This window comes from Mustela lutreola, chromosome 4 (assembly GCF_030435805.1).
Source record: "Mustela lutreola isolate mMusLut2 chromosome 4, mMusLut2.pri, whole genome shotgun sequence".
Taxonomy (NCBI): Eukaryota; Metazoa; Chordata; class Mammalia; order Carnivora; family Mustelidae; genus Mustela; species Mustela lutreola.
The window spans coordinates 132,151,671-132,175,761 of NC_081293.1; the positions used below are offsets into that span (position 1 = coordinate 132,151,671).

Sequence of the window (24,091 nt, forward strand, 5' to 3'; positions counted from 1 at the left end):
TTTAGAGGAGAGCAGGTACTATCCCTGTTCATGTAAAATGTTTCCATGAAATTATGTGATAGATCACATTCCTAAGCTACAATATCTGTTGATCAGCAGGACAACACCCATAATATAAGGACTATCACTTTGTTTTAAAGTCAAAAAACTCTTTTATCAAATTTTGCTACATTCAGGTATTATGTTAAATGGGAAAATTAACTAATTTCATAATTTGTTCTGTCAGAGTTTTTTTTTTATTTTATTAATAACTTACTAAGCCAAGCCATGAACCCAATTTTAATTTTAAATATTGGTTCAACCCAAGTAGGAGTTATAGTTTATGTAAGTCAGGGTGTCAGTATTAATATTTTTTAAGTGTCATTTTGGAATCTAGAAGTCCTACTTGTAGGGCTCTCTATTGTTTCTCCCATATTATTATAAACTTTGAACAAGTATCTTCTCCCATTCTGTTGGTTGCCTTTTGGTTTTTCAACTGTTTCCTTTCAGTGCAAAAGCTTTTTACCCTGATGACATCCCAATAGATCATTTTTGCCTTTGTTTCCCTTGCCTTTGGAGATGTGTCTAGCAAGCTTGCTGAATTTATCACTTCATAGGGGAAGAGAAGAAAAAAGAAAACAAGGCAAAGCCAAAGAGAGAGAGACAAACCCTAAGAACTCTTAATCATAGGGAAAAAACTGATGGATGCTGGAGGGTTGGGATAACTGGAGGATGGACATTAAGGAGGGTATGTTATATAATGAGCACTGAGTATTATATAAGACTGATGAATCACTGACCTCTACCCCTGAAGTCAGTAATACACTAATGTTAATTAATTTAATTTAAATTTAAAAAATAAGTGAAATGAAAAACAAAGGGGGAAAAAAAAAGAATGAAGACCTTTCTTTCTTCATTCTAGTGCCTAAAATGTAACAGATTCTCAATAAATATTTGTCAGATGAAACAAATTACCTTTCTTCTGTTGGCTTCCAGAAGAAAAAATTCTTTCATTTCCATGACTGATTTCAAAGAATTAGAGAATTGGATGCATATAGGATGTGAAGGGAAATGACTAAGGAAAATAAGCATATTACAGTGCAGCATGGATGAGGAGGGGAACAAATGACCATGTATCCATGTCTTTTCTCCAGTATTTTACTTTTAAATACCTGTCAGTAAAATTGTTAATAGATGAAGCTTAATCTCTCGTATCACGACTTTGGTATAAGTAAGGAACAATTGCAAATCTGAAATTCTTTACATCCCAGTGAAATGAAGCCACACCAATAGGATGGGTGGACATTTCTGATCCAGTTTTACTGGTTTGCAAAAGAGAAAATTATTTATTAAAAAGTACACAAGATATCAAAACCTGGAACATTTTCCTTGTCACTTTAATGTTATTTCTTTCCTATGGTTGGAAGACTTTGAATTTCCTCTCCCTTTTCCCATTGCCCTCTTTCTAATGAAGCCTCTAATCCATAGCATGAAACAACTGATGAAGAAATAGTAGAAAGACTGGTTAGGAAGGATCCGAGTTTAGAGATTAAGAGAACAGGCTCAGGAACTCTAGATTTGAATGTTGCCTTTGCCTAGTAAGTTATAAGATCTGGGGTGCCTGGGTAGCTCAGTTGGCTAAGTGGCTGGGTTCAGCTCAGGTCATGATCCCAGAGTCCTGGGTTTAAGCCCTGCATCAGCTCCCTGCTTAGTGGGATGCCTACTTTTCCCTCTCCCTCTTCCTGCCACTCCCCTGAATCTGCTTTCTCTCTGTGTGTCCAAAAACTAAATAAAATGTTTAAAAAAAAATCCTGGGGAAATGAGTTCATTTCTGTAAGACTGAATTTCATCATCTTTAAAAAGTAGATGATAACACAACTCACAGAAGTAAATGACCTAGGAAAAGAAATGCTTTTACCCCAGCAACTATAAATAATAGATACCACATTTTAACACTAAGCAGAATTATCAAATCTTGGACTGTAAGAGAAGGCTTTAGATTAATTGCAAGGACTAACTTTCTAAAATGCATTCAGTACTATCTGTAGTTCAGATAATTCCTATTGGGATCTGTTTTATACAAATACTCAAGTATCAGCAGAGTAATATACCTAAAGTAGAAGGATTTAGATCTCTCCACAAACTGTAAAATGACAGCCTAGGAAGTGATGCAACTTCCTTTTCCAAGAAGAAGAAGAATAGCGGGAGTATCTTCACTACCAATTAAGCAATTAATGTATCCATATGAAGGTCAGTCTGAGCAAATGTTCATGCTGTTGTCCTAGCTAGAGAACAAGGGCAGCAGCATGACATTGAACTAGCAATAAGAGATCTCATTTAAGTTCAGAGGACACATTACAGTTTATTGATTGGCAAAAGCAGATTCAATCTATCCAAAATAAAATGAGAAATTGAGCCAAAATGGCTATTTGTAACTTTTTGAGATTCACAATCCATCTAATTAACTCAAATTCATAAAGAAGGGACCAAATATTTTGCTGTGTCTTTATCTTATTTTGCCTGAGGAGTAAAATTTCTTTTATAGAAAATAGTTGTATCTTTTTTTGCTATTATTATAATAATTCATAAATGCTTTAATATACCTTTACTCTTCACAAATTTTGCCAATTCCTTTCTTTAAACTTGAAATAATACTTAAATATCCAAAAAGCAATCCCAAGTAGAGAAATAATAAGTCTTGCAGGTAATTTTTAGAAATCATCTGATTCCAATTCTAATTCAGTTTTCATTTTGGCATTGACTACATCCATGTTGATATGGACATTTTTTTTTTCTTTTTGTTTCTTCTTTACTTTTTCTAGCCAACATCTGATCCCCGCTCATGGTTTACACATGCCCCAAATGAAAATTCTAATTATCTAGTTTCCCAGAATCTCAGTGGCTGGTAACCTAAGCCCAGGCTATTGAGTTTGATAGTGAGGTAGAAAATACATATTTATCTTCTAAGAGCACCTTCACAAGATAGTATATAAAATATAAATATTTGACATCTCTCTAAATGTCTATTACTTTGAGTCAAATTTAAATTTGACTAAATAATTTCTATTATAATTAAGAATAAGAAAAGTTTATACACTGGGACTGCTATCACTAAGCAGTGTTTAGAGGAAATTATAGCTATGATATAGGTATAAAAAAATTACTATATTAAAAAATAAAGTTGTCAAATTAGTGACCTAAACTTCCACTTTAAGAAACTAAAAGAAAAAAAAGGAAAAAAAGTGACCTAAATCCAAAACAAACAAAAGGAAGAAAAAAATAAAAATTAGAATGGAATTAAATGACATAAAAAATACAAAAACAGATACCTGGGTGGCTCGGTTGGTTAAGTGTCTGCCTTTGTCTCAGGTCATGATCCTGGGGTCCTGGGATTGAGCTCCACATCTGGCTCCCTGCTCAGTGGGGAGCCAGCTTCTCCCTTTTCCTCTCTCACTTGCCCTACTTGTGCTCTCTCTCTCTCTCTCTCTCTCTTTAATAAATGAATAAAATCCTTAAAAGGAGAACAATACAGGGGCAACTGGGTGGCTCAGTGGGTCAAAGCCTCTGGGCTCAGGTCATGATCCCAGGGTCCTGGATCCAGCCGCTTATTGGGCTCTCTGCCCAGCAAGGAGCCTGCTTCCCCCTTTCTCTCTCTGCCTGCCTCTTTGCCTACTTGTGATCTCTCTCTGTCAAATAAATAAATAAAATCTTTAACTTAAAAAAAAAAAAAGAGAAAAATCAATGAAACCAGAAGTTAGTTCCTTGAAAAGATCAACAAGATTGACAAAACCCTAGCTAAACTGACCAGTAAAAAAAGAGGACTCAAATTACTCAAGTGAGGAATGAAATAGGAGGCATCACTACCAACCATACAAAAATTAAGAGGATTATAAGGGACCACAATAAACAACTGTATGCTAACGAATTATCTAACTCAAATGAAATGGAGGAAAGCTAGAAATTCCTAGAAAGAAAGAAGAAATGGAAAAATCAAGACAAATTTTGGAGGGGCACCTGGCTGGCTCAGTCTATAGAGCATTTAGCTCTTCATCTTAGGGTTGTTAGTTTAAGCCCCATGTTGCGTGTAGAGATTACTTAAAAATAAAATCTTTACCTAAAAAAAAAGGAGAAAGAGAGAAACTATGGAAATTTACCAGAGAAGAAATAGAAAATCTGAAAAGACCTATAAAAAGTAAAGATTGAATTAGTAATTTTTAAAACTTCACTCAAAGTAAAGCTTGGGCATGCAAGACTTTATGATGAATTCTGTTAAGCAGTTAAAGAAGAATTTAATACCCTTCTTTCATAAAAAAAAAAAAAAAGGAAAAGAAAGGGAAATTTACCAGCTCACTCTGTGAGACCATTATTACCCTGATACCAAAACCAGTCAAGTCAGTATAAAAAGAAAAACTATGAACAAGTATTTTTTGTGAATCCTGATGCAAAAATCAACAACAAATTTAACACATAAAAAGGATTATACACCATGTCCAAGTGGGATTTACATATGAAAATCAGTTAATGTAATATACCACATTAATAGAATAAAGGGCAGAAACTACATGGTAATAATCTGAATAGATGCAGAAAAAGTATTTGGTAAAACTGTCTCATGGTAAAATTACTCAGCACACTAGGAATAGAAGGGGTAAGAGAGGGACTTTTCATTAGCATTGGATTTCTTTTCAGGGTGATGAAAATGTTTTAAAATTAGGCTGTGGTGACGGTTTCACAATTTAGAGAATGTACTAAAAACTATTGAATTATATACTTAAATGAGTGAATTTTTTGGCATGTAAATAATGTTTCAGTAAAGCTGTTAAAAAATCCATACCTTTCCCGTCTAAATAGCAGTTATTAAGTAAATATAATGTAATAAAAGATTTCCATATACAAAAGATGTAAAAATAAGCTGTAGTAAAAACAGACAAAATATGGGGAGCCTGAGTGTCTCAGTTTTTTAAGCATCTGCCTTCAGCTCAGGTCATGATCCCAGGATACTGGGGTCGAGCCCCGCATTGGGCTCTCTGCTCAGCAGTGAGCCTACTTGTCTCTCTCCTTCTGCTGCTCCCCCTGCTTGTGTGCTCTCTGTCTCTGTCAAATAAATTTTTTAAAAATGAACAAAATTTATATGAAGAAATATTTAAATGTCTACTGAGAGACACAAAAAGATAATCCTTTTGTGTAATAAAACCCAGTATTATGAATTTGTTATTTTGCCCAAGTTAATGATACTTGAGGCTACCTATAGAAAATGCTAACATCATATGGAGGGAAAATTTAAGTTGATTCTCAAATATATTTTAAGATTAAAAGTGTGCCCAAAATACCAGGAAAAAAGTAATGAAATAGAATCCCCCTTTCAGCACTCAACTGATTATCATAGAACTAAAACAGTTAAAATTGTTTGTATGAAATATATTAGAGTCCAAATAGCCTCAAAAAGCCTCAAAAATGTATGGAACGTTGGTTTCTATATTGGTTTACTAAACAAGCTGAAATCAGAATGAGAAAGTAAGAGAGAAATTTATTTTTATCCCATTAGTGTTTTTAACTCATTCCATCAGATTTTTCTTCCACTCCTGAATTAATTAACTCATTGAGCATTTTATAAATATATGTTGAGGCTCTACCATAGGCCAAGCACATTCTTGGGTTCTGGGTCATAACACTGAACAAAACAGGCAAATCTCTTCCCTTTTATGATCTATAGTCTCCTTTGGAGAGATAGACACTAAACAAAACAAAGAAGAAAATACATAGAAGGATAAATGTGGTAAGTATAGTAAAACAAGATAAATGAGATGAGGAGGATAGTGAGAGCTGAAATAGAGAGGTGGTAAATATGTGGTCCAAAAAGGATTTTTTTAAAGATTTTATTTATTTATTTGAGAGAGAGAGAGAGAGCATGTGATAGAACACAAATGTGGGGCAGGGCAGAGGGAGAGAGAGAAACTGACTCCCCAATGAACAGGGAGCCAGATATGGGGCTGGACCCCAGGATCATCACCTGAGCTGTAGGCAGATGCTTAACTGACTGAGGCACCCAGGTGCCCCCCATACCCCCAAAATAATATTTAAACAGAGACTTGAAAAAGTACAAAGATAAGCCCTTTCTGGGAAAGCTTTTACCAGGCACAACAAGTCCAAAGAATCTGGGATGGATGTTTGCCTGATGCATTTGAAGCTAGAACAAACTGGGGGAAAAGGAAGTGGCAGGAGATGAGGTCAGGGAAGCAACAATAATTCACAGAGACATGATAAGGGCTCTAGCTCACACAATCCGCACTGCCCCATCTCCTATATCCTACCATATACACCACATAGCCACTGTCTATTTGGCCCTGACAAATAGATGTTTTTCAAAAGAGCTCTGGCCCAGCAACCTCCTATGGCATTCATTTGGTTTATGAGAAAACTGAACATTTGCCCTGTCAAACTCAGGTAACACAGGCTGCACCTACCATAGCTATCACTCCTATTCTCTTGTCACCACTCATACTGTGTTTTGGTTGAGGTTGATAGTGAGGTAGAAAATATATATTTATCTCACATGTACTGTGTTCAAGGCAAGAGTCAAACACTGTTACCATTCCTCATACTCTCCATGGATGTAGGTCAAAGTCTCCCAAGAACCATCTCACCACACTTCCTTCTGCTCTTCCAACAACACAAAGGCCCATGAAAATCTCTAACTCAGCAAGCAGCAAGACAGGTTTAAGATTTCCATTTACCCTGCTGGCTGACATTGCACAAAGAGGGCACTAGAAACACAAATAGTTTTGACAATTCTGTTCAAAGAAACCCTTATTCAACAAAGCCCTTGATCAGTCATTACTTTTATGATCTTGAGATGGGTAATGAGCTAAGTGTTACAGAGCTGGTCTGAGAATAAATCTTCCAAAGATCTGCATAGATGGCCTAACATAGGTGGCCTTTACTTGAATTATGGAGATATGTGTTCAGCGCCATTTATGGTTATGACATCTCAGCTGAGATTAGGTGGAATTTTAGGTAACATCCTATTACAATTAGTAAAGGCAACAATTTATTTTTTTAAAAGATTTTATTTATTTGACAGACAGAGATCTGGTAGGTAGGCAGAGAGGCAGGCAGAGAGGCAGGCAGAGAGAGAGGAGGAAGCAGGCTCCCTGCTGAGCAGAGAACCTGATGTGGGGCTTGATCCTAAGGACCCTGGGATCATGACCTGAGCTGAAGGCAGGGTTTTAACCCACTGAGCCACCCAGGCGCCTCAAGGCAGCAATTTAAATCAGTGGTCAAAAGATAGATTATTTGATAAATGTATAAGGACATGTGGCTGGTTACTTCTCTCTCTTTTTAAAGATTTTATTTATTTATTTGAAAGAGAGACAGAGACATCATGAGTATGGGGAAGGAGGCAGAGGGAGAAAGAGAAGCAGCCCGATGCCAGGGCTCCATCCTAGGACCCTGAGATCATGACCTTGTGCCACAGGCAGATGCTTAATGGACTGAGCCATCCAGGTGCCCCTGTTTCTCTCTTTCTTTCTCTTTCTCTTTCCCACCCCCAGCACACACAAATGGTTTGAAGATATCCAAAGATTTCCATGTTAAAAAATGAAACAATGAAAGTACTAGAAAATGGATATGTTACATGTTACAATGTGGAGGAACCTCAGAAATAGGCTACTAAGTAAAAGAAACCAACTCACAAAATACAACATATTGCATGATCCCAATTATATGAAAAATCCAGACACGGAAAATCCATAGAGATAGAAAACTGAGTAATGGTTGACAAAACTGTCGGGAGTAGTGTCTACAAATAAGCATAAGGTTCCTTTTCAGGGTGGTAGAAATGTTCCAAAATTAGTTTTTAAGGGTGATTGTATAACTCTGTAAATTTATTAAAATTCATTGAATTATAAACATAAAACAAATTATTTTTGGCAAGTAAACTGCAATAAAGGAGCTTTTTTTTTTTTTAAAGATTTTATTCATTTATTTGACAGAGAGAGATCACAAGTAGACAGAGAGGCAGGCAGAGAGGGAAGCAGGCTCCCTGCCAAGCACAGAGCCCAGTGCAGGGCTTGATCCCATGACCCAGCTGACGGCAGAGGCTTAACCCACTGAGCCACCTAGGCACCCCAATAAAGGAGCTTTTAAAAAGTATTAGAAAAAACTTGGAGAAGTATGCCTTCCTAAGTATGACACAAACACCAGAAGTTATTATTTTTTTTAAAGTGAATTCTAAGTCTTAAGTTTATTTAAATAACCTCCAGTGAGAACAGAGTGGACCAATGACTACCCCTTCATCGTGATACCAACTGACCAAGACAGAGTAAGCACACCCTGCAGCCAGCCTGCCAGCCCCCTGCAAGAGGGGCAGGGTGCCTCTCAATGCAGGCGGCCCCGGCCCCGGCCTTGGCCTGCCGCTGGGGGAGCATCCACTGTTGAGCGAGGGTTTTTGATGGTTTCGTCTACCGACACGATAAGGCAGGCAGCTTCAGACGCTGCGGTCAGGGCATTGATGCGCACCATGGCTGGCTCCCATACGAAGGCCTCGAAGTTGTCAGCGATGTCCTCGTTATTGATGTCCACTCCGTACCACATGCCCCCCTGGGCATGCCGAGCCCGCAGCTTGTTGAGGATGTTTGTGGCATCAAAGCCAGCATTATCACACAGCTGGCCTGGGATAATTTCCAAGGCTTTGGCATATACCCCGATCAACAGCTGCTGCTTTCTCGGAATGAGAAAGCAGCAGGTACTTGGAGAGAGTCGCAGTCTTGAGGAACATGCAAACAGAGAAGCTCAGTCTCCGGCAGCAACTGGAGCTCCTCAGGGAGCTGAACACCCGGCTGCGGGACCAGAGGGGCGCCTGTGAGGCCAAGCGGCTGAGCAATGGTCGAAGGAAAGCTCTGGCCATGGCCCGCTTGCCTGGGTCCACCTGCTGCTGCTGCTGCTGCTGCTGCTGGGCTCACCCTCCGAGATGTGGCTCTGGGCCCCTTCCCAGTGCCCACTGACCATCCCCAAGAGACTTGGAGAAGCCGCCCCTTGAAGGTGGTGCATTGTGGCTAGGTGCTGCCCATCCAGCAGACTGAAGGAACTCACGTAGGAGTGCTGAGTCTTAGGTGCCTTCCTGCTGGTCCTCATCCTGTCCCCATCCCATCAGACCCATCTATGACCAGCAGAAGAACTCCCTCCTCCTAATAAAGTCCACTGACTGCAAAAAAAAAAAAAAAAAAAAAAAAAAAAATCCCGCAGGTACTTAGAGAGCTCCATCTCAATGGCCTCACTGCCAGCCACCACTGAATTGTTCTTGATGGCCCTCCTGACAATCATGATGGCATTGTGTAGGGACCACTCTCTCTCCTCCATAAACTGCTCAGCACCACCATGAAAGATGATAGTGCAAGTCTTGGCCTTGGGGCAGCCAGTGAAGAAATTGTACCTCTCGCCGCCAATCTGGGTCTCTTCAAAGATCTGGCAGCGGCCCAGCACGTCTGATGACAGAGCATTCACACTGGTTTGAATGGAGCCTCCACACGCCATCATTGTCCTCTTCAGATCCTCCTCCGGTACTCGGCCAGCACAGAACATGTCCCTGTCAGCAAAGTACTGGGTGGCCACATCCCCAATGGGGAGTTTGGACAAGACGACTTTCGCTCCAGAATGATGGATCCTCTCTATCTTGTCATAGAGAATGTTCCATTCGGCATCGACAATTGCCTGATAATCCTCAACGGTGTGGACTCTGATTTCAGCATTATCTTTCTCAGCTTTCAGCTCAAGCTCGACATTTAAAAGGGCAATCATTGGATTATTGTACTTTTTGGGTTGCATTTCAAACCCAGCATAAGAGAAAGTCTTCTTGAACGCGACGCCAGCTACCAGCTGGGACTCCTCCAGGGCACCACCTTGCACCTTCTTGATTCCAATCATCTTCAGCTGCAACAGATCATCGAGCATCATCACTGCATCCACCACCATCTTGGCAAAGAAGGCTTTCTGCTGGGAAATCAGCTTGGAGCTCAGGGCGATCATGGCACATTTCTCCAACAGCTTCCTCTGCTCCACTTTATCTTCCTTCTTCACGGTCACAGCGATCTCTTTGATCTTGTTAACTGCCAACTGGGTGGCAGTGCGGAATGCTTGGATGATGATCTGTGGGTGCAAACCTTCCTCCACATAGGGTTTTACTTGCTTCAGAAACTCAGCAGCCAGCAGGGTCACAGAGGTGGTACCATCACCAACCTCAGCATCTTGGGATTTGGCAATGTCCACTAGAGTCTTTGCTGCAGGATGGACAACATCAAGGAGTTTCAGAATTGTGGCCCCATTATTAGAAATTGTTGCTTTGCCTCAGCCATCTACGATCAGCTTGTCCATGCCACGAGGGCCCAGGGTGGTTCGTACAGCCTCTGCAATCACCTGGCAGGCACTGATGTTACTTACAAGCTGGGGGATGCCTTGGGAGCTATCAGTCCCCTCTTTCAACAGGATAACTGGTGTGGGCATCATTTTGGAAGCTTATTCACTGGCCCGCCACGCCTCCCGTCTTCTCCGCGTCCGGGCGGCCCAACCACCAGAAGTTGTAAATTTAACTACACAATAATCTAAATTTTTTTTCTTTGACAAAAATTACAAAGTGTCAAAAGATAAATGACAAACTGGAAAAGAGATTGTGCAGCATTGTCTCAGTCAGGATTCAGGACAAGAAACAGACACTGTCTGAGGAATATTAAGAAAGCGATTTGATAAAGTAAAGGATGTTGTAATAATGCCATTAGAAGGTGGGGGAATGAGCTGGAGGCTGGCATCTCCAGCACTCACCCCAAAACACTGTTACATTGTCCCACCACAGGTAGTCTGACCTCTAAACCTGCCACTTGGAACTACCAAGAGCACATACCTATAGCTGAAACTTAAGGCCCAGGGAGATAGAGTTAGGAAGTTGCAACTGTCTCTTCAAGAAACAGAGCCAACAGGGAGTTTATCTGTGAACCGCAGCACAAATGCCTCTCACCACCCCAAAATTGGGAATTAGGCCCGGGAATATGGGATCCTAGTGCCTCTGCCACCAAAACAGCCTCTTTTCATTGAGAAGATAAGGAATAGCCAGTACTGTGCATAAACCTCACATTTCCAAAATTTTACTTACCAGCAAAAAGCCAGTTAAAGTGTCGGGAAAATGAACAAAGATTCACTGTTCCTGCTTTCATCCAAATCACATCAAACACACTCACTACAATACTAATTTACCACAGAAGCACAGTTATAAGGTAGTCTGGAAACATAGTTATTAATTTTCTAGAGTTGCAGAAAAGAGGGCATACTGGAGAAAGGGGAAATAGGGGTGAGTAAAGAAGTCCACATTATCAGCCATAAACACATCTAACAACCAATGGCTCATCCTGTAGTGTATAGAGATCTTATAAATCAATAAGCAGGCAATGAACATAGAACATTCTCAAGGAAGCAGTTACAGATATTTTTTAAACATGTAAAGCAACACTTAATATCACTCATAATAAATAAATGCAGATTGAAAAGAGAGTACTCTTTACCTCTCAGATTTCAAAATACTAGCATAATTGAATTGAGGAGAGTTTATAGAAAAAGAACATCTCTGGAGGGCAATTTGGCAATATCTGTTCGAATTCAAAGTGCACTTACACCATGGTTATCAATTCTAGGAATTTATACTAGATACATAATAGTGCATTTGCAAAAAAGTATGTACAAGGCTATTTCCTGAAGTACTATTTGTAATACCAAATACTGAAAACAAACCTAACATCCATAATATGAGGTACAATAAGTGCCTAACCTAGAATGTATTGTCAAATAAAATATATTGTCAAATAAAATATATTATCAAATAAAACAAGCAAGAAGCAGAATGGTATGTGAAGTGGGACATAACATACAAAATGGGCGGATAATTTTATACATGCTTGTATATGTATAAAATATTTTTTAATAACAGTTTGCCTCTATGTAGAGAAACTAAAGGCTTGTATGTCAGGGTTGGAACAAAATTTAATTGTATCATCATATTTGAATTTTTCCATGTGAATTTATTATCTTTGTAAAAAAAATACAGAAAATATAAAATAGAATATAAGACACAGGTACCCACAAAATTAGTGCAAAAAAGAAAAGCTATAGCACATTATAAATTCTCATTACATGTTTTCTTAGTGAAGTTCTGTCAACCAAGCTGCTATATTTTAAGGCTTGGCAGCTACTTACACTTATGCCTCCTGGTACTGATAAGCAGTTTTTAGAGGTATTGTCTGATAAATAAAGCATTAAGATAAAATATTGTGTTCTGAGGACCTATTTGGGATCACTTAACAATTTTTTTAAACTACACAGATAATTTATAGGCTCACTGACTGAAAATTATAGAGATAGAGCTAGAGTCACGTGAGTCTGATCAGAGTTTTTGTTTCTTTCTCTGTTGTTTTCTTGGCTCTTCTCTATACTTCTGTTACCTTCTCTAATATCTTTATTCTCAGTCCCCATTCCTTCAGTTAGCTAACACCCTGCAGCTCCAGGTAATACCAAAAAGAATTTGCCCTCCTCAGCTTGCAGGCACAAGTCCTAGACTTTAAGGTGAGTGGGCTAACCTAAATCATACATCCCTTCTCGAGCCAGTTAGCAAACAGAAGACATTCTACTGATGAACTTAAGCCAATCAGTGCTCACCATAGATTTTCAAAATGGTGTCAACCTAACCCAAAACACGTATCAGTTTTACAATCCAAATCCACAATGGGATTTAAAAAAAATTATTTTATTATTATTATTTTTTATTTTTGGTGTGGGAAGGCTAGGAAAGGAACCACAATATTCACTAAGGTGTTATTTATTTTAGAATTGCTTCTAATGGAACACTTTTTTTTAATGTAGAATTTTAAAACAAGTGATGTGCTTATTTTCCATCTTTGAATTTATATGGTCACCTTTTTTATTTCCAACCTAGACCACAACACCAAGCCAAAGATTGAGAGTTAGAGAGGAGAAGGTTTTCTCAGCTGGACAATGGTAATGGTAATAATACCTACTTTGTAGAGCTGCTCTAGGAATAAACTGATACATATAAAATGCTAGACTAGTTCCTGATATATTACAACTGCTGAAAAATAGCTGTCAATATCTTCTTAAACATGATTAATCATCCACAAACATGGCAGAAATGTACACTTGTCTGACTTATCTAACAAAGATTTTGAAGCATCCCTGACAAAGATGCTTCAAGAAGCAATTACACACTTGAAACAAATGAAAGAAATACAAAATTTCAGCCAAAAAAAGCCTGTAAGATACAAAAAAGACCCAAATAAAAATCTTAGAGCTAAAAAAAAAAAATTAAAAAAATAAATTAAAGTAAAAAAATTAATGGATGGGCTTAACAGCAGAATGAGTTGGCACAGAGGAAATAATCACTTAACTGGAAGATAAAACAATACAAATCAATCAATCTTAACGATAGAGAGACAGTAAACTGAAAAATGAAAGTGAACAGAGCCTCAGGGACCTGTGGGCTTATAAGAAAAACTGTAACATGTCAACAGAATATAGGAAGGAGAGAAGAAAGAGGTCAGGATTAAAAAAATACCATGTGAAATAATGGCTGAAATTTTCCCAAATTCAGCAAGAGAAATTTATAGAATTAAGAATCTGAGAATACTCGTGATGAAATAAACTCAAAGAAGTCCATGCCAAGATACATTACAATTTTACTTCTGAAAACTAAAGACAAAGAAAAAATGTTAAAAGCAGCAAGAAAACAAACATTTCCTATAGGAGAAAAACAATTTGAGTGGCAGCAAATTTCTCACTAGAAAATGGAAGCTAGAGAAAAGGGACACAGCATTTTTCATGTGCTAAAAGAAAAGAGCAATCAGTTTATAATCCTATATCTAGTGACAATATCCTTCAAGAGGGAAGGGAAATCAGGACATCTTTAGATGAAGTTAAAGCAGGAGAATTTGTGACAAGTAAATCTACCCTAAATTAATGGCTAAAGGAAGTGATCTAAACAGAAATAGAATAATAAATGGAGGAAGCTTATAAAATCTGAAAGGAAGAAACAAATGATAAGCAATAGAGTAAATGCAATAGGGTTTTCCTCTCTTAAATTTCTTAAGAGTATGTTTGACATGAACCACACCTGTAACCATATAAGATGTTATTCTAAATGTACGTAAAAGAAAGTGTTAGGATGATTATTTTATAAATGAGTGAAGGTAAAGGTACAAAAGGTAAGGTTTCTATATTTCAATTAAACTGGTAAAATGATGACACCAGTATATTAAGATAAATGATGTATACATAACGTAATATCCAGAGCAACCCCTAGAATATCATACAAGAAGATAAATTCAAAAACACTATAATCAAAAGAGAATTCAAAAAAAAAATGTTCAAGTAACTCTTAGAAAAGCATTAAAAAGCAGGAAAAAAGAACAAAAAGAAGACAAAAATTTAAATTGCAGACTTTAGTCTTAATTTGTAAATAAATGCATGACATTTTAAAAGTCTAAATATACCAGTTAAAAGACAAATTATCAGAGTGGATTATATACATTGCTAGTTGGAAGGCAAATGGCATTCTGCCAAAATAGTTTGACAGTTTCTTTAAAAGCTAAGTATGTAATTTTCAGAAGACCCAGAAAATTCACTCCTGCACATTTATCCCAAAGAAATGAAGAGCTATGTTCATACAAACACAAATCTTTATATAAATGCTTATAATGTCCCAGAATTGAAAACTACACTAGAAACCTTCCAGATGTCCTTCAACAGGTGAATGGTTAAACAAACTCTGGTACCGTCATAACAATGGAATACTGCTCAGCAATAAAAAGGGGAAAAGCTATGGATACAGGCAAAGACTTGGATGAATCCTCAGAAAAATACGCTGAGTTTATAAAAGCCTGTTCCAAAAGGTACATATGGCATGATTTTATACATATAACATCCTTAAAATGAATAAAATAGAGCAGATTAGTGGTTGCCCCTGGTTAAAGGAGTAGGGGTGGAGCTATGAAAAGACAACATGTAAGATCTTATGATGATGGAAATGTCATCTATCTTGATGATGTCAGGATCAGTACGCTGGGTGTGATATAGTACTGCAGTTTTATAAGATGATACCACTTTTGGATTTTTGCAGATCTGACAGATGAGAAGTGGTATTTCAGAACAGTTTAAATTCTTATTTCTTTTATTAACTGTGGATCTGGGAAGTTTACAATATGCCTGATAATTTTTTTTAAAAAATATTTCTTCTTGGATGTTCTATTCATATTCTTTGCACATTTTCTTCGAGAGATGCTGGTCTTTCTCCTCTTTGATTTGTAGATACACATGTTATATGATATAAATGGAAACATCTTTTTTAAAAATTATAATTTGCCCTTTGCTTTTGCTTTTTTTTTTGTTATTCACAATGAGAGAGTGTTTCAATGTAGTTAAATTGAGTAATCATTTTTCATTCTGTATATTGAGTACTTATTAGAAAATATTTTCTATAGTCAAGTTACAAAATAATTAGTCTATACTTCCTCTAGCTTATGTGTGGTTTTCATTTTATTATGTTTAGAACTCTGATCTGTGGTGGCATTCATCCCAGTGTCAAAGTGAGGTCCAAATATGATTTTATCTTTTCTTAAATGGCCAACCAGTTAAACCAATAACAATTGTAGGCAATCTCAGTTTTTACGGTTCAAATATGCATGGGTATCAATTACCATAGTTCAGTTAAATAACATTGCTTCAGTTAAATAACATAGTTCACATTTTATTTATCACGTTATATTAGCTGTGAATTAGTACAACAGAGGTACCACAGCGAATTGTTTAAAAAAGAATAATTGCATACATGTGAATATACCTATGTATTTATATACATACATGTATGTATACATGTGAACAAAAATGTACATGTGGATACATATGAATAAAAGTACATGTGAATAAATGTGAACAAAAATGTACAAAATTACATGTGAATACATGGGAACAAAACTATGAATAATTACATACAGTACAAACTTTGCTGCTAACTCTTCAGTTTGCAAAAGTGTTACCTTCTTATCTCCCAGTGATAAATCCATGTGGCACTTTAAGAAAATAGACAATGGGGAGAGAATTGTTTAACAAAAGATAAAAGTGTGGTAAAGAAATAAAAATGATGAGGGAAGGACCAAGATGGCAAAGGAGTAGGAGACCTTAATTTCATCTGGTCCCAGGAATTCAGCTAGATAGTTATCAAACCATTCTGAACATCTACAAACTTAACAGGTGATCCAAGAAAAGAATAGTATCAATTCTATGAACAAAAAAGTGACCACTTTCTGGAAGGTAGGACCTGTGGAGAAGTGAATCCGAGGTGATATTTGGGAAGATAGACCACCAGAGGCGGGGGGAGGGAACCTCTGTCAGCCAGCTAGTGGCAAGTGATAGAGCAGTGGAGCACAAAATAAGAACTTTCAGAAGTCTGCTTTGCTGAGGGACATCACTCCAGTGGCTAAGTGGGGGGAGTGGAACCCTCACTGGAACAGTGTGGTTTTAGGACCCTTGGAGTCACCTCCAGAAAGACTGGAGGTGCCTGAGAGTGGCAGAGCTCCCAGCTATTGGAGCAAGGAAGCCAGCTGCAAAGACAGAGCCGAGGAATGGGCTCTCAGCTCAGAGTTGCCATGAATGATGATCCATGGCAGAGTCAAGCCACTACTCTTCGAGCAGATACCCAACTGCAAAACTCCAGTGCTAGGGAAATACAGCACATAGAATTCATGGCTTTTTCCCCCATGCTTCGTTAGTCTTTCAGAGTTAGTTTTTTTCATTTTGTTTATTTTTTTCTTTTTCTATCTTTTTGAATTACTTTTCTTTCCTTTTCCAACCAACATCTTATCAATTCCTTTTTCAAAATATTTTTAAATTTTCATCTTTACAGTCATATCCCATCCTTTCACTGTAGTTACCTTCATTTTTGTATATTTATATGTAAGGTATTCTGTCTTTAAAATTTTGGGAGGCAGTTTCATCTAACTGACTAAAATACACCAAAAATCTAGTGTGTGGTTCTGTTCTATTCACCAACCTGATCATATTCCTTTTTTCCCCTTTCTCCCCCACAACCCCCAGTTCCTGATCACTTCTGATTTGTTTAGTGTATATTTTTCTGGGGCCATTGTTACCTTTAGCATTTTGTCCTTTCATTCATCTATTTTTATTTGGACAAAATGACCAAACAGAAAAACTCACCTCAAAAAAAAGAACAAAAGACAGTACTGATTGACAGGGACTTAATCAATATGGACATTAGTAAGATGTCAGAACTAGAATTGAGATGACAATTATAAAGATACTAGCTGGGCTTGAAAAAAGCATAGCAGATGCTAGAGTATCCGTTTCTGGAGAAATAAAAGAACTAAAATCTAACCAAGTCAAAATCGAAAAGGCTGTTAATGAGGTACAAGCAAAAATGGGAGCTCTAACTCCATTAGAGTGAATAAGGCAGAGGAGAGAATTAGTGACATAGAAGACCAAATGGTGGAGAATAAAAAAGTTGAGAAAAAGAGAGACAAATAAGTACTGGATCACGAGGGGAGAATTTGAGAGGTAAGTGATCATAAGATGAAACAATATGAGAATAATTGGGATCCCAGAAGAAGAAGAAATAGAGAGGGGCAGAAAGTATACTGGAGCAAATTATAATAAAGAATTTCCTTAGTATGGCAAAGGGAACAAGCATCAAAATCCAGGAGGCACAGAGAACCCCCTTGAAAATCAATAAAAATGGGTCAGTACCCTGTCATCTAATAGTCAAACTTACAAGTCTCAGAGACAAAGAGAAAATCCTGAAGCCATCCACCTGGGGACAAGAGGTCTGTACCTACAATGGCAGAAACAGATTGGTAGCAGACCTAACCATAGAGACCAGGCAGGCCAGAAAAGACTGGCATGATATATTCAGAGCACTAAATAAAAAAAATATGCAGCTAATAATGCTATATCCAACTAGGTTGTCACTGAAAATAGAAGGAGAGATAAAAGCTTCTAGGACAAACACTAAAAGAATTTGGGAATACCAAAGCAGCCCTATAGGAAATATTGAAAGAGGACCTCTAAGCAAAGAGAAAGCCTAAAAGTAATGTAGACCAGAAAGGAACAGAGACAACATACAGTAACTGTCACAGGCAATACAATGGCACTAAATTCATGTCTTTCGATATTTACCCTGAATTTAAATGGGTAAATGTGCCAGTCAAATGCCATAGGGTATCAGTTTGGGTAAAAAGGCAAGACCCATCGATTTTCTGTCTGCAAGAGATTCGTTTTAGACCCAAAGACACCTGTAGATTTAAAGCGAGGGGATAGAAAACAATTAACCATGCTAATGGACATCAGAAGAATGCTAGGGTGGCAATCCTTATATCAGACAAATTAGATTTTAAACCAAAGAGTATAATAAGAGATGAGGAAGGACACTCTGTCATACTAAAGGGTCTATCTAACAAGAACTAACAATTATAAATATTTATGCCCCTAACATAGGAACAGCCAATTATATAAGCCAATTAATAATAATATCAAAGAAACATATCAGCAATAATACAATAATGATAGGGGACTTTAAAACCCCCTCACTGAAATGAACAGATAATTTAAGCAGAAGATCAATAAGGAAATAAAGGCTTAAAATGACACACTGGACCAGATGGACCTCACAGATATATTCAGAACATCCCATCCCAAAACAACAGAATACGCATTCTTCGCAAGTGCACATGGAACAGTCTCCAGAATAGATCACACCCTGGGGTCTCAACTGGTACCAAAAGACTGGGATCATTCCCTGCATATTTTCACACCAAAATGCTTTGAAACTAGAACTCAGTCACAAAAGGAAAGTTGGAAAGAACTCATATACACGGAGGCTAAAGAGCATCCTACTAAAGAATGAATGGGTCAACCAGGAAATGAAAAAAGAATTTTAAAAAATTTATGGAAATAAATGAAAATGAAAACACTAATGTTCAAAATCTTTGGGACACAGCAAAGGCAGTCCTAAGAGGAAAGTATATAGCAATACAAGCCTTACTCAAGAAACAAGAAAGGTCTCAAATATACATCTTAATCACCTAAAGGAGCTGGAGAAAGAACAGCAAAAGCCTAAACCCAGCAGGAGAAAGGAAATAATAAAGAACAGAGCAGAAATCAATGACATAGAAACCAAAAGAACAGTAGAACAGATCAATGAAAGTAGGAGTTGATTCTTTGAAAAAATTAATAAGATTGATAAACCCATGGCCAAACTTAGCAAAAAGAAAAGAGAAAGGACCCAAATAGATAAAATCATGAATGAAAGAGGAGAGATCACAGCCAACACCAAAGAAATACAAACAATTACAAGAACATATTATGATCAACTATATACCAGTGAATTAGACAATCTGGAAGAAATCCTAGAGATGTATGAACTATCAAAACTGAACCAGGAAGAGAGAAAATTTGAACAGATCCATAACCAGTAAGGAAATTGAAGCAGTCATCAAAAATCTTCTCTAACAAACAAGAGCCCAGGGCCAGACAGCTTCCCAGGGGAATTCTACCAAACATTTAAAGAGGAATGAATACGTGTTCTCCTGAAACTGTTCCAAAAAACAGAAATGGAAAGAAAACTTCTAAACTAATTTTATGAGGGCAACATTACCTTGATCCCCAAACCAGACAAAGATCCCACCAAAAAGGAGAATTACAGATGAATATAGTTGCAGAAATTCTCACCAAGATACTAGCTAGTAGGATCCAACAGTACATTAAGAGGGTTGTTCACCACAACCAAGTGGGATTTATTCCTTGGCTGCAAGGTTGATTCAACATCCACAAATCAATCATTATGATACACTAAATTAATAAAAGAAAGGACAAGAACCATAGGATCCTCTCAATAGATGCAGAAAAAGTGTTTGACAAAGTACAGCATCCTTTCTTGATTAAACCTCTTCACAGCACGGAAATAGAGGGTACATACCTCAATATCATAAAAGCCATCTGTGAAAAGCCCACAGTGAATAGCATTCTCTATGGGGAAAAACTGAGAACTTTTCCCCTAAGGTCAGGAACATGGCAGGGATGTCCGGTATAACCACTGCTCTTCAACATAGTACTACAAGTCCTAGCGTCAGCAATCAGACAACAAAAAAAATTGGCAAATCCAAATTGGCAATTAGTAGTCAGACTCTCATTCTTTGCAGATAACATAATTCTTCATGTGGAAAACCCAAACTCATGGAGGAATTCAGTGAAATGTCAGGATATAAAAGCAATGCACAGAAATCAGTTGCATTTCTATACACCAACAATAAGAAGAAAGAGAAATTAAGGAGTTGATCCCATTTATAATTGCACCAAAACCATAAGATACCTAGGAATAAATCTAACCAAGGAGGCCAAGGATTTGTACTCAGAAAACTGTAGAACACTCATGAAACAAATTGAGGAATTAAAAATGCTCCATACTCATGGATTAGAAGAACAAATATTGTGAAAATGTCTATGCTACCTAGAGCAATATACATCCAATGAAATCCCTATCAAAATACCAACTTTTTTCACAGAGCTAGAACAAATAATACTAAAATTTGTATGGAACCAGAAAAGATCCCAAATATCGAAAGGAAAGTTGAAAAAGAGAAGCAAAGCTGGTGGCATCACAATGCCGGAATTCAAGCTCTATTACAAAGCTGTAATCATCAAGACCATGTGGTACTGGCACAAAAACAGACAAATAGATCAGTGGAACTGAACAGAGAGCACAGAAATGGACCCTTAACTCTATAGTCAACTAATCTTCGACAAAGCAGGAAAGAAAGTCCAATGGAAAAAATACAGTCTCTTCAAACAATGTTGTTGGGAAAATTGGACAACTACATGGAGAAGAATGAAAGTGGACCATTTCCTTTTACCACACACAAAAATAGGCTAAAAATGGATGAAATAATTAAATGTGAGATAAGAATCCATCAAAATCCTTAAGGAGAACACAGGCAGCAACCTCTTCGACCTCAGCTGCAGCAACTTCTTCCTAGAAACATCACCAAAGGCAAGGGAAACAAGGGCAAAAATGAACTATTGGGACTTCATCAACATAAAAAGCTTTTGCAGAGCAAAGTAAACAGCAAAATCAAAAGACAACCAATAGAATGGGAGAAGATATTTGCAAATGACATATCAGATAATGGGCTAAAGTCCAAAATCTATAAAGAACTTACCAAACTCAACACCCAAAGAACAAATAATCCAATCAACAAATGGGCAGAAGAAATGAGCAGACATTTCTGCAAAGAAGACAGCCAAATAGCTAACAGAATATGAAAATCTCAACATCGCTCAGCATCAGGGAAATACAAATCAAAACCTCAATGAGATACCACCTCACACCGGTCAGAATGGCTAAAGTTAACAAGTCAGAAAACAACAGATGTTGACAAGGATGTGGTGAAAGGGGAACCTACTATTGGGAATGTAAGCTGGTGCAACCACTCTGGAAAACAGTATGGAGGTTCCTCAAAAAGTTGAAAATTTAGAGCTACCCTGCAACCCCCCGATTACACTACTGAGTATTTACCCCAAAGATACAAAGGTAGTGATCCAAAGGGGCACGTGCACACCAGTGTTAATAACAGCAGTGTCCACTACTGTTATTATAGCCAAACTATGTAAGGAGCCTACATGTCCATTGACAGATGAATGAATAAAGAAGATCTATATATAATGGGATAGTATGCAGTCATCAAAAAATGAAATCTTGCCATTTCCAACAACTTGGATGGAATTAGAGGGTATTATGCTAGGTGAAATAAGTCAATCAGAGAAAGACAATTATCATATGATCTCACTGATATGAGGAATTTGAGAAACAAGACAGAGGATCATAGGGGAAGGGAGGGGAAAATGAAGCAAGATGAAACCAGAGAGGGAGACAAACATTCCTGGTGACATAAATGAGGAACATGGTTGTGATGAAAAAATGAAGATGTCTCTTAGGAAGTCATGCTAGCAAATGGGAAAAAAATAACATTAGAATTTCAGGGATATCTCATAACATAGAAAGTACAAAGGAAAAAGTTTTGAAAGCAAATCCAAGCTTGAAAAGGAGTAGGTCAATTTTCCAAGTCCTACAAAAGACACAATCTCTGTTTCATAAGTTATATGACAATAAGAAGAAGCTAAATACTGTTAAAACTACTCTTGATGAATTTTTATAAAGAAATAAGATACTTTCATTCTCAATGTTTTTAATGTTTTAGAGTATATTAATAAACAGTACTTTTTATTTTTATTGTTTATTGCTTTTAAATCTTCCTATATATTTATAATCCACATTGAAGGAAGTTCTGGTGCTTTCACAAAAATGTTAAAAGACCATAGAACAATTACAATTTTCTGGTAGCTAATATAATTGCTTTACATGATGTCAGCTTGCATAGTCATTTGTTGTTGTTCCTATTACACCCTGCAAATTGAGAACCACCTGTAATAAAAAGAGTCCATCTTTTCCCCAGGGATTTGGAAAGCCCCTTTATATCATACACTACATTTCTGCATGTACTTTGGTCTATTACTGGAATTCCTATTCTATTCCATTTGATGTCTCTTCATGCATCAACACACATTTTAAATTATAGAAGCAAGCTCACTGGCATTGTTACATCTTTCCCAAGGTTCTTCTGGTTATCTTTTATAAACAATCTTGCTTCAGAATATAGAAACATTTAAAAAAAGAATACAGAAACACTTTTACTTCTTCCTTTCAGTTGACATGTCTTTTGATTCCTCTCCTGGCCTTATTATAATGTCTAGGACTTTCAGCATAATGTTACACTGAATTGACGAGAGTAAGCATCCTTGTCTTGTTTTCAGTATGAGGGGGAAGACATTCCAACTTACAGCAGGAAAGCAAATATCTCAAAAGTAAGTGTCAGAAATAAACCTCCAGAAACAACTCTGGTTGGTGGGAATAAGAGATTGGAAGAGAAATGCATTTATTTTCCAAACAAAAGCAGTTTCTATTTAGATCAGAGATTTGCATTTTTTTTTTCGTAATTCCTACTGAGTTAATAAACCCTGAAAACCAAGGTCTTAGATAGCAATAAAAGTGTATTTTGGCTTCAGCAACCACCCAAGTCATTCTGAGACTCTAGCTGCACCAAATCTCACCGAAGCAAGTTGCCATTCATCCGTTTAGATGAAGGGATGTAGAAAAACAGATCTCTTCTGCATCACCTGACAGCAAATGCATTTTTAGTATGTTCTGTATTTACCTAAATTCAAGGTTGCATTTAATTCTGTTAGCCTGCTGGTGTTCAATCAGTTCTTTATAATTTTCAGATAAGTTTTAGAAATGATGAATTTAAGAATTGAATTTTTCCCTTTTTATTTTTAAATATGGGCATAGTATTGATTCAAGCATAAAATTAATTTGCTTTAGTTGAGGAAAATAGTTTAAGTCTGCAAAGTCCTCATAACATATTCAACACTATGGATTTTGCTCTAAATATTGTACAGCCCAGTTTGTCAAATGTGAAAAGAATACCTAAGAACTGACAGATATGGTTATCTTTATGGCCTGGATATTAAGGTCTCTGCCAACTAGATTAAGACTGATGGGGATGGGGGGGAGCGCCTGGGTGGCTCAGTGGGTTAAAGCCTCTGCCTTCGGCTCAGGTCATGATCTCAGCCCCGCATCAGGCTCTCTGCTCAGCGGGGAGCCTGCTTCCTCCTCTCTCTCTCTCTCTGCTTGCCTCTTTGCCTACTTGTGATCTCTCTCTCTCTGTCAAATAAATAAATAAAATCTTAAAAAAAAAAAAAAGACTGATTGGGGGTATGACTACTAGATATTTGGAGAGGTGCAAAGAAGTATGCAAGGAAACTCCATTTTGACTTTCTAAGCCATACAAACCAGACGAACGGCTCCTCCCAAGACTCTCATTTCAGGGACCACCTTGCAAATGCCAGAGAGTTTGCTCGACACCTGTTCCTGAAAGCTAAGTTTTTATTTTGCTGTTTCCTATTTTTGTTTTGTGGAAATATCTCCTAGACAATCAAATAT

General features: G+C 37.3%; 1 protein-coding gene across 1 annotated transcript; it reads right to left on the reverse strand.

The window, feature by feature from the left end:
- Positions 1 to 8,197: 8,197 nt before the first annotated feature.
- On the reverse strand, positions 8,198 to 10,550 carry LOC131829379 (T-complex protein 1 subunit eta-like). The gene is given in 2 exon segments (XM_059171133.1): positions 8,198 to 8,725; positions 9,179 to 10,550. Coding segments are annotated over 2 exon segments (1,671 nt in total). The 5' UTR covers positions 10,480 to 10,550; the 3' UTR covers positions 8,198 to 8,355.
- Positions 10,551 to 24,091: the final 13,541 nt, after the last annotated feature.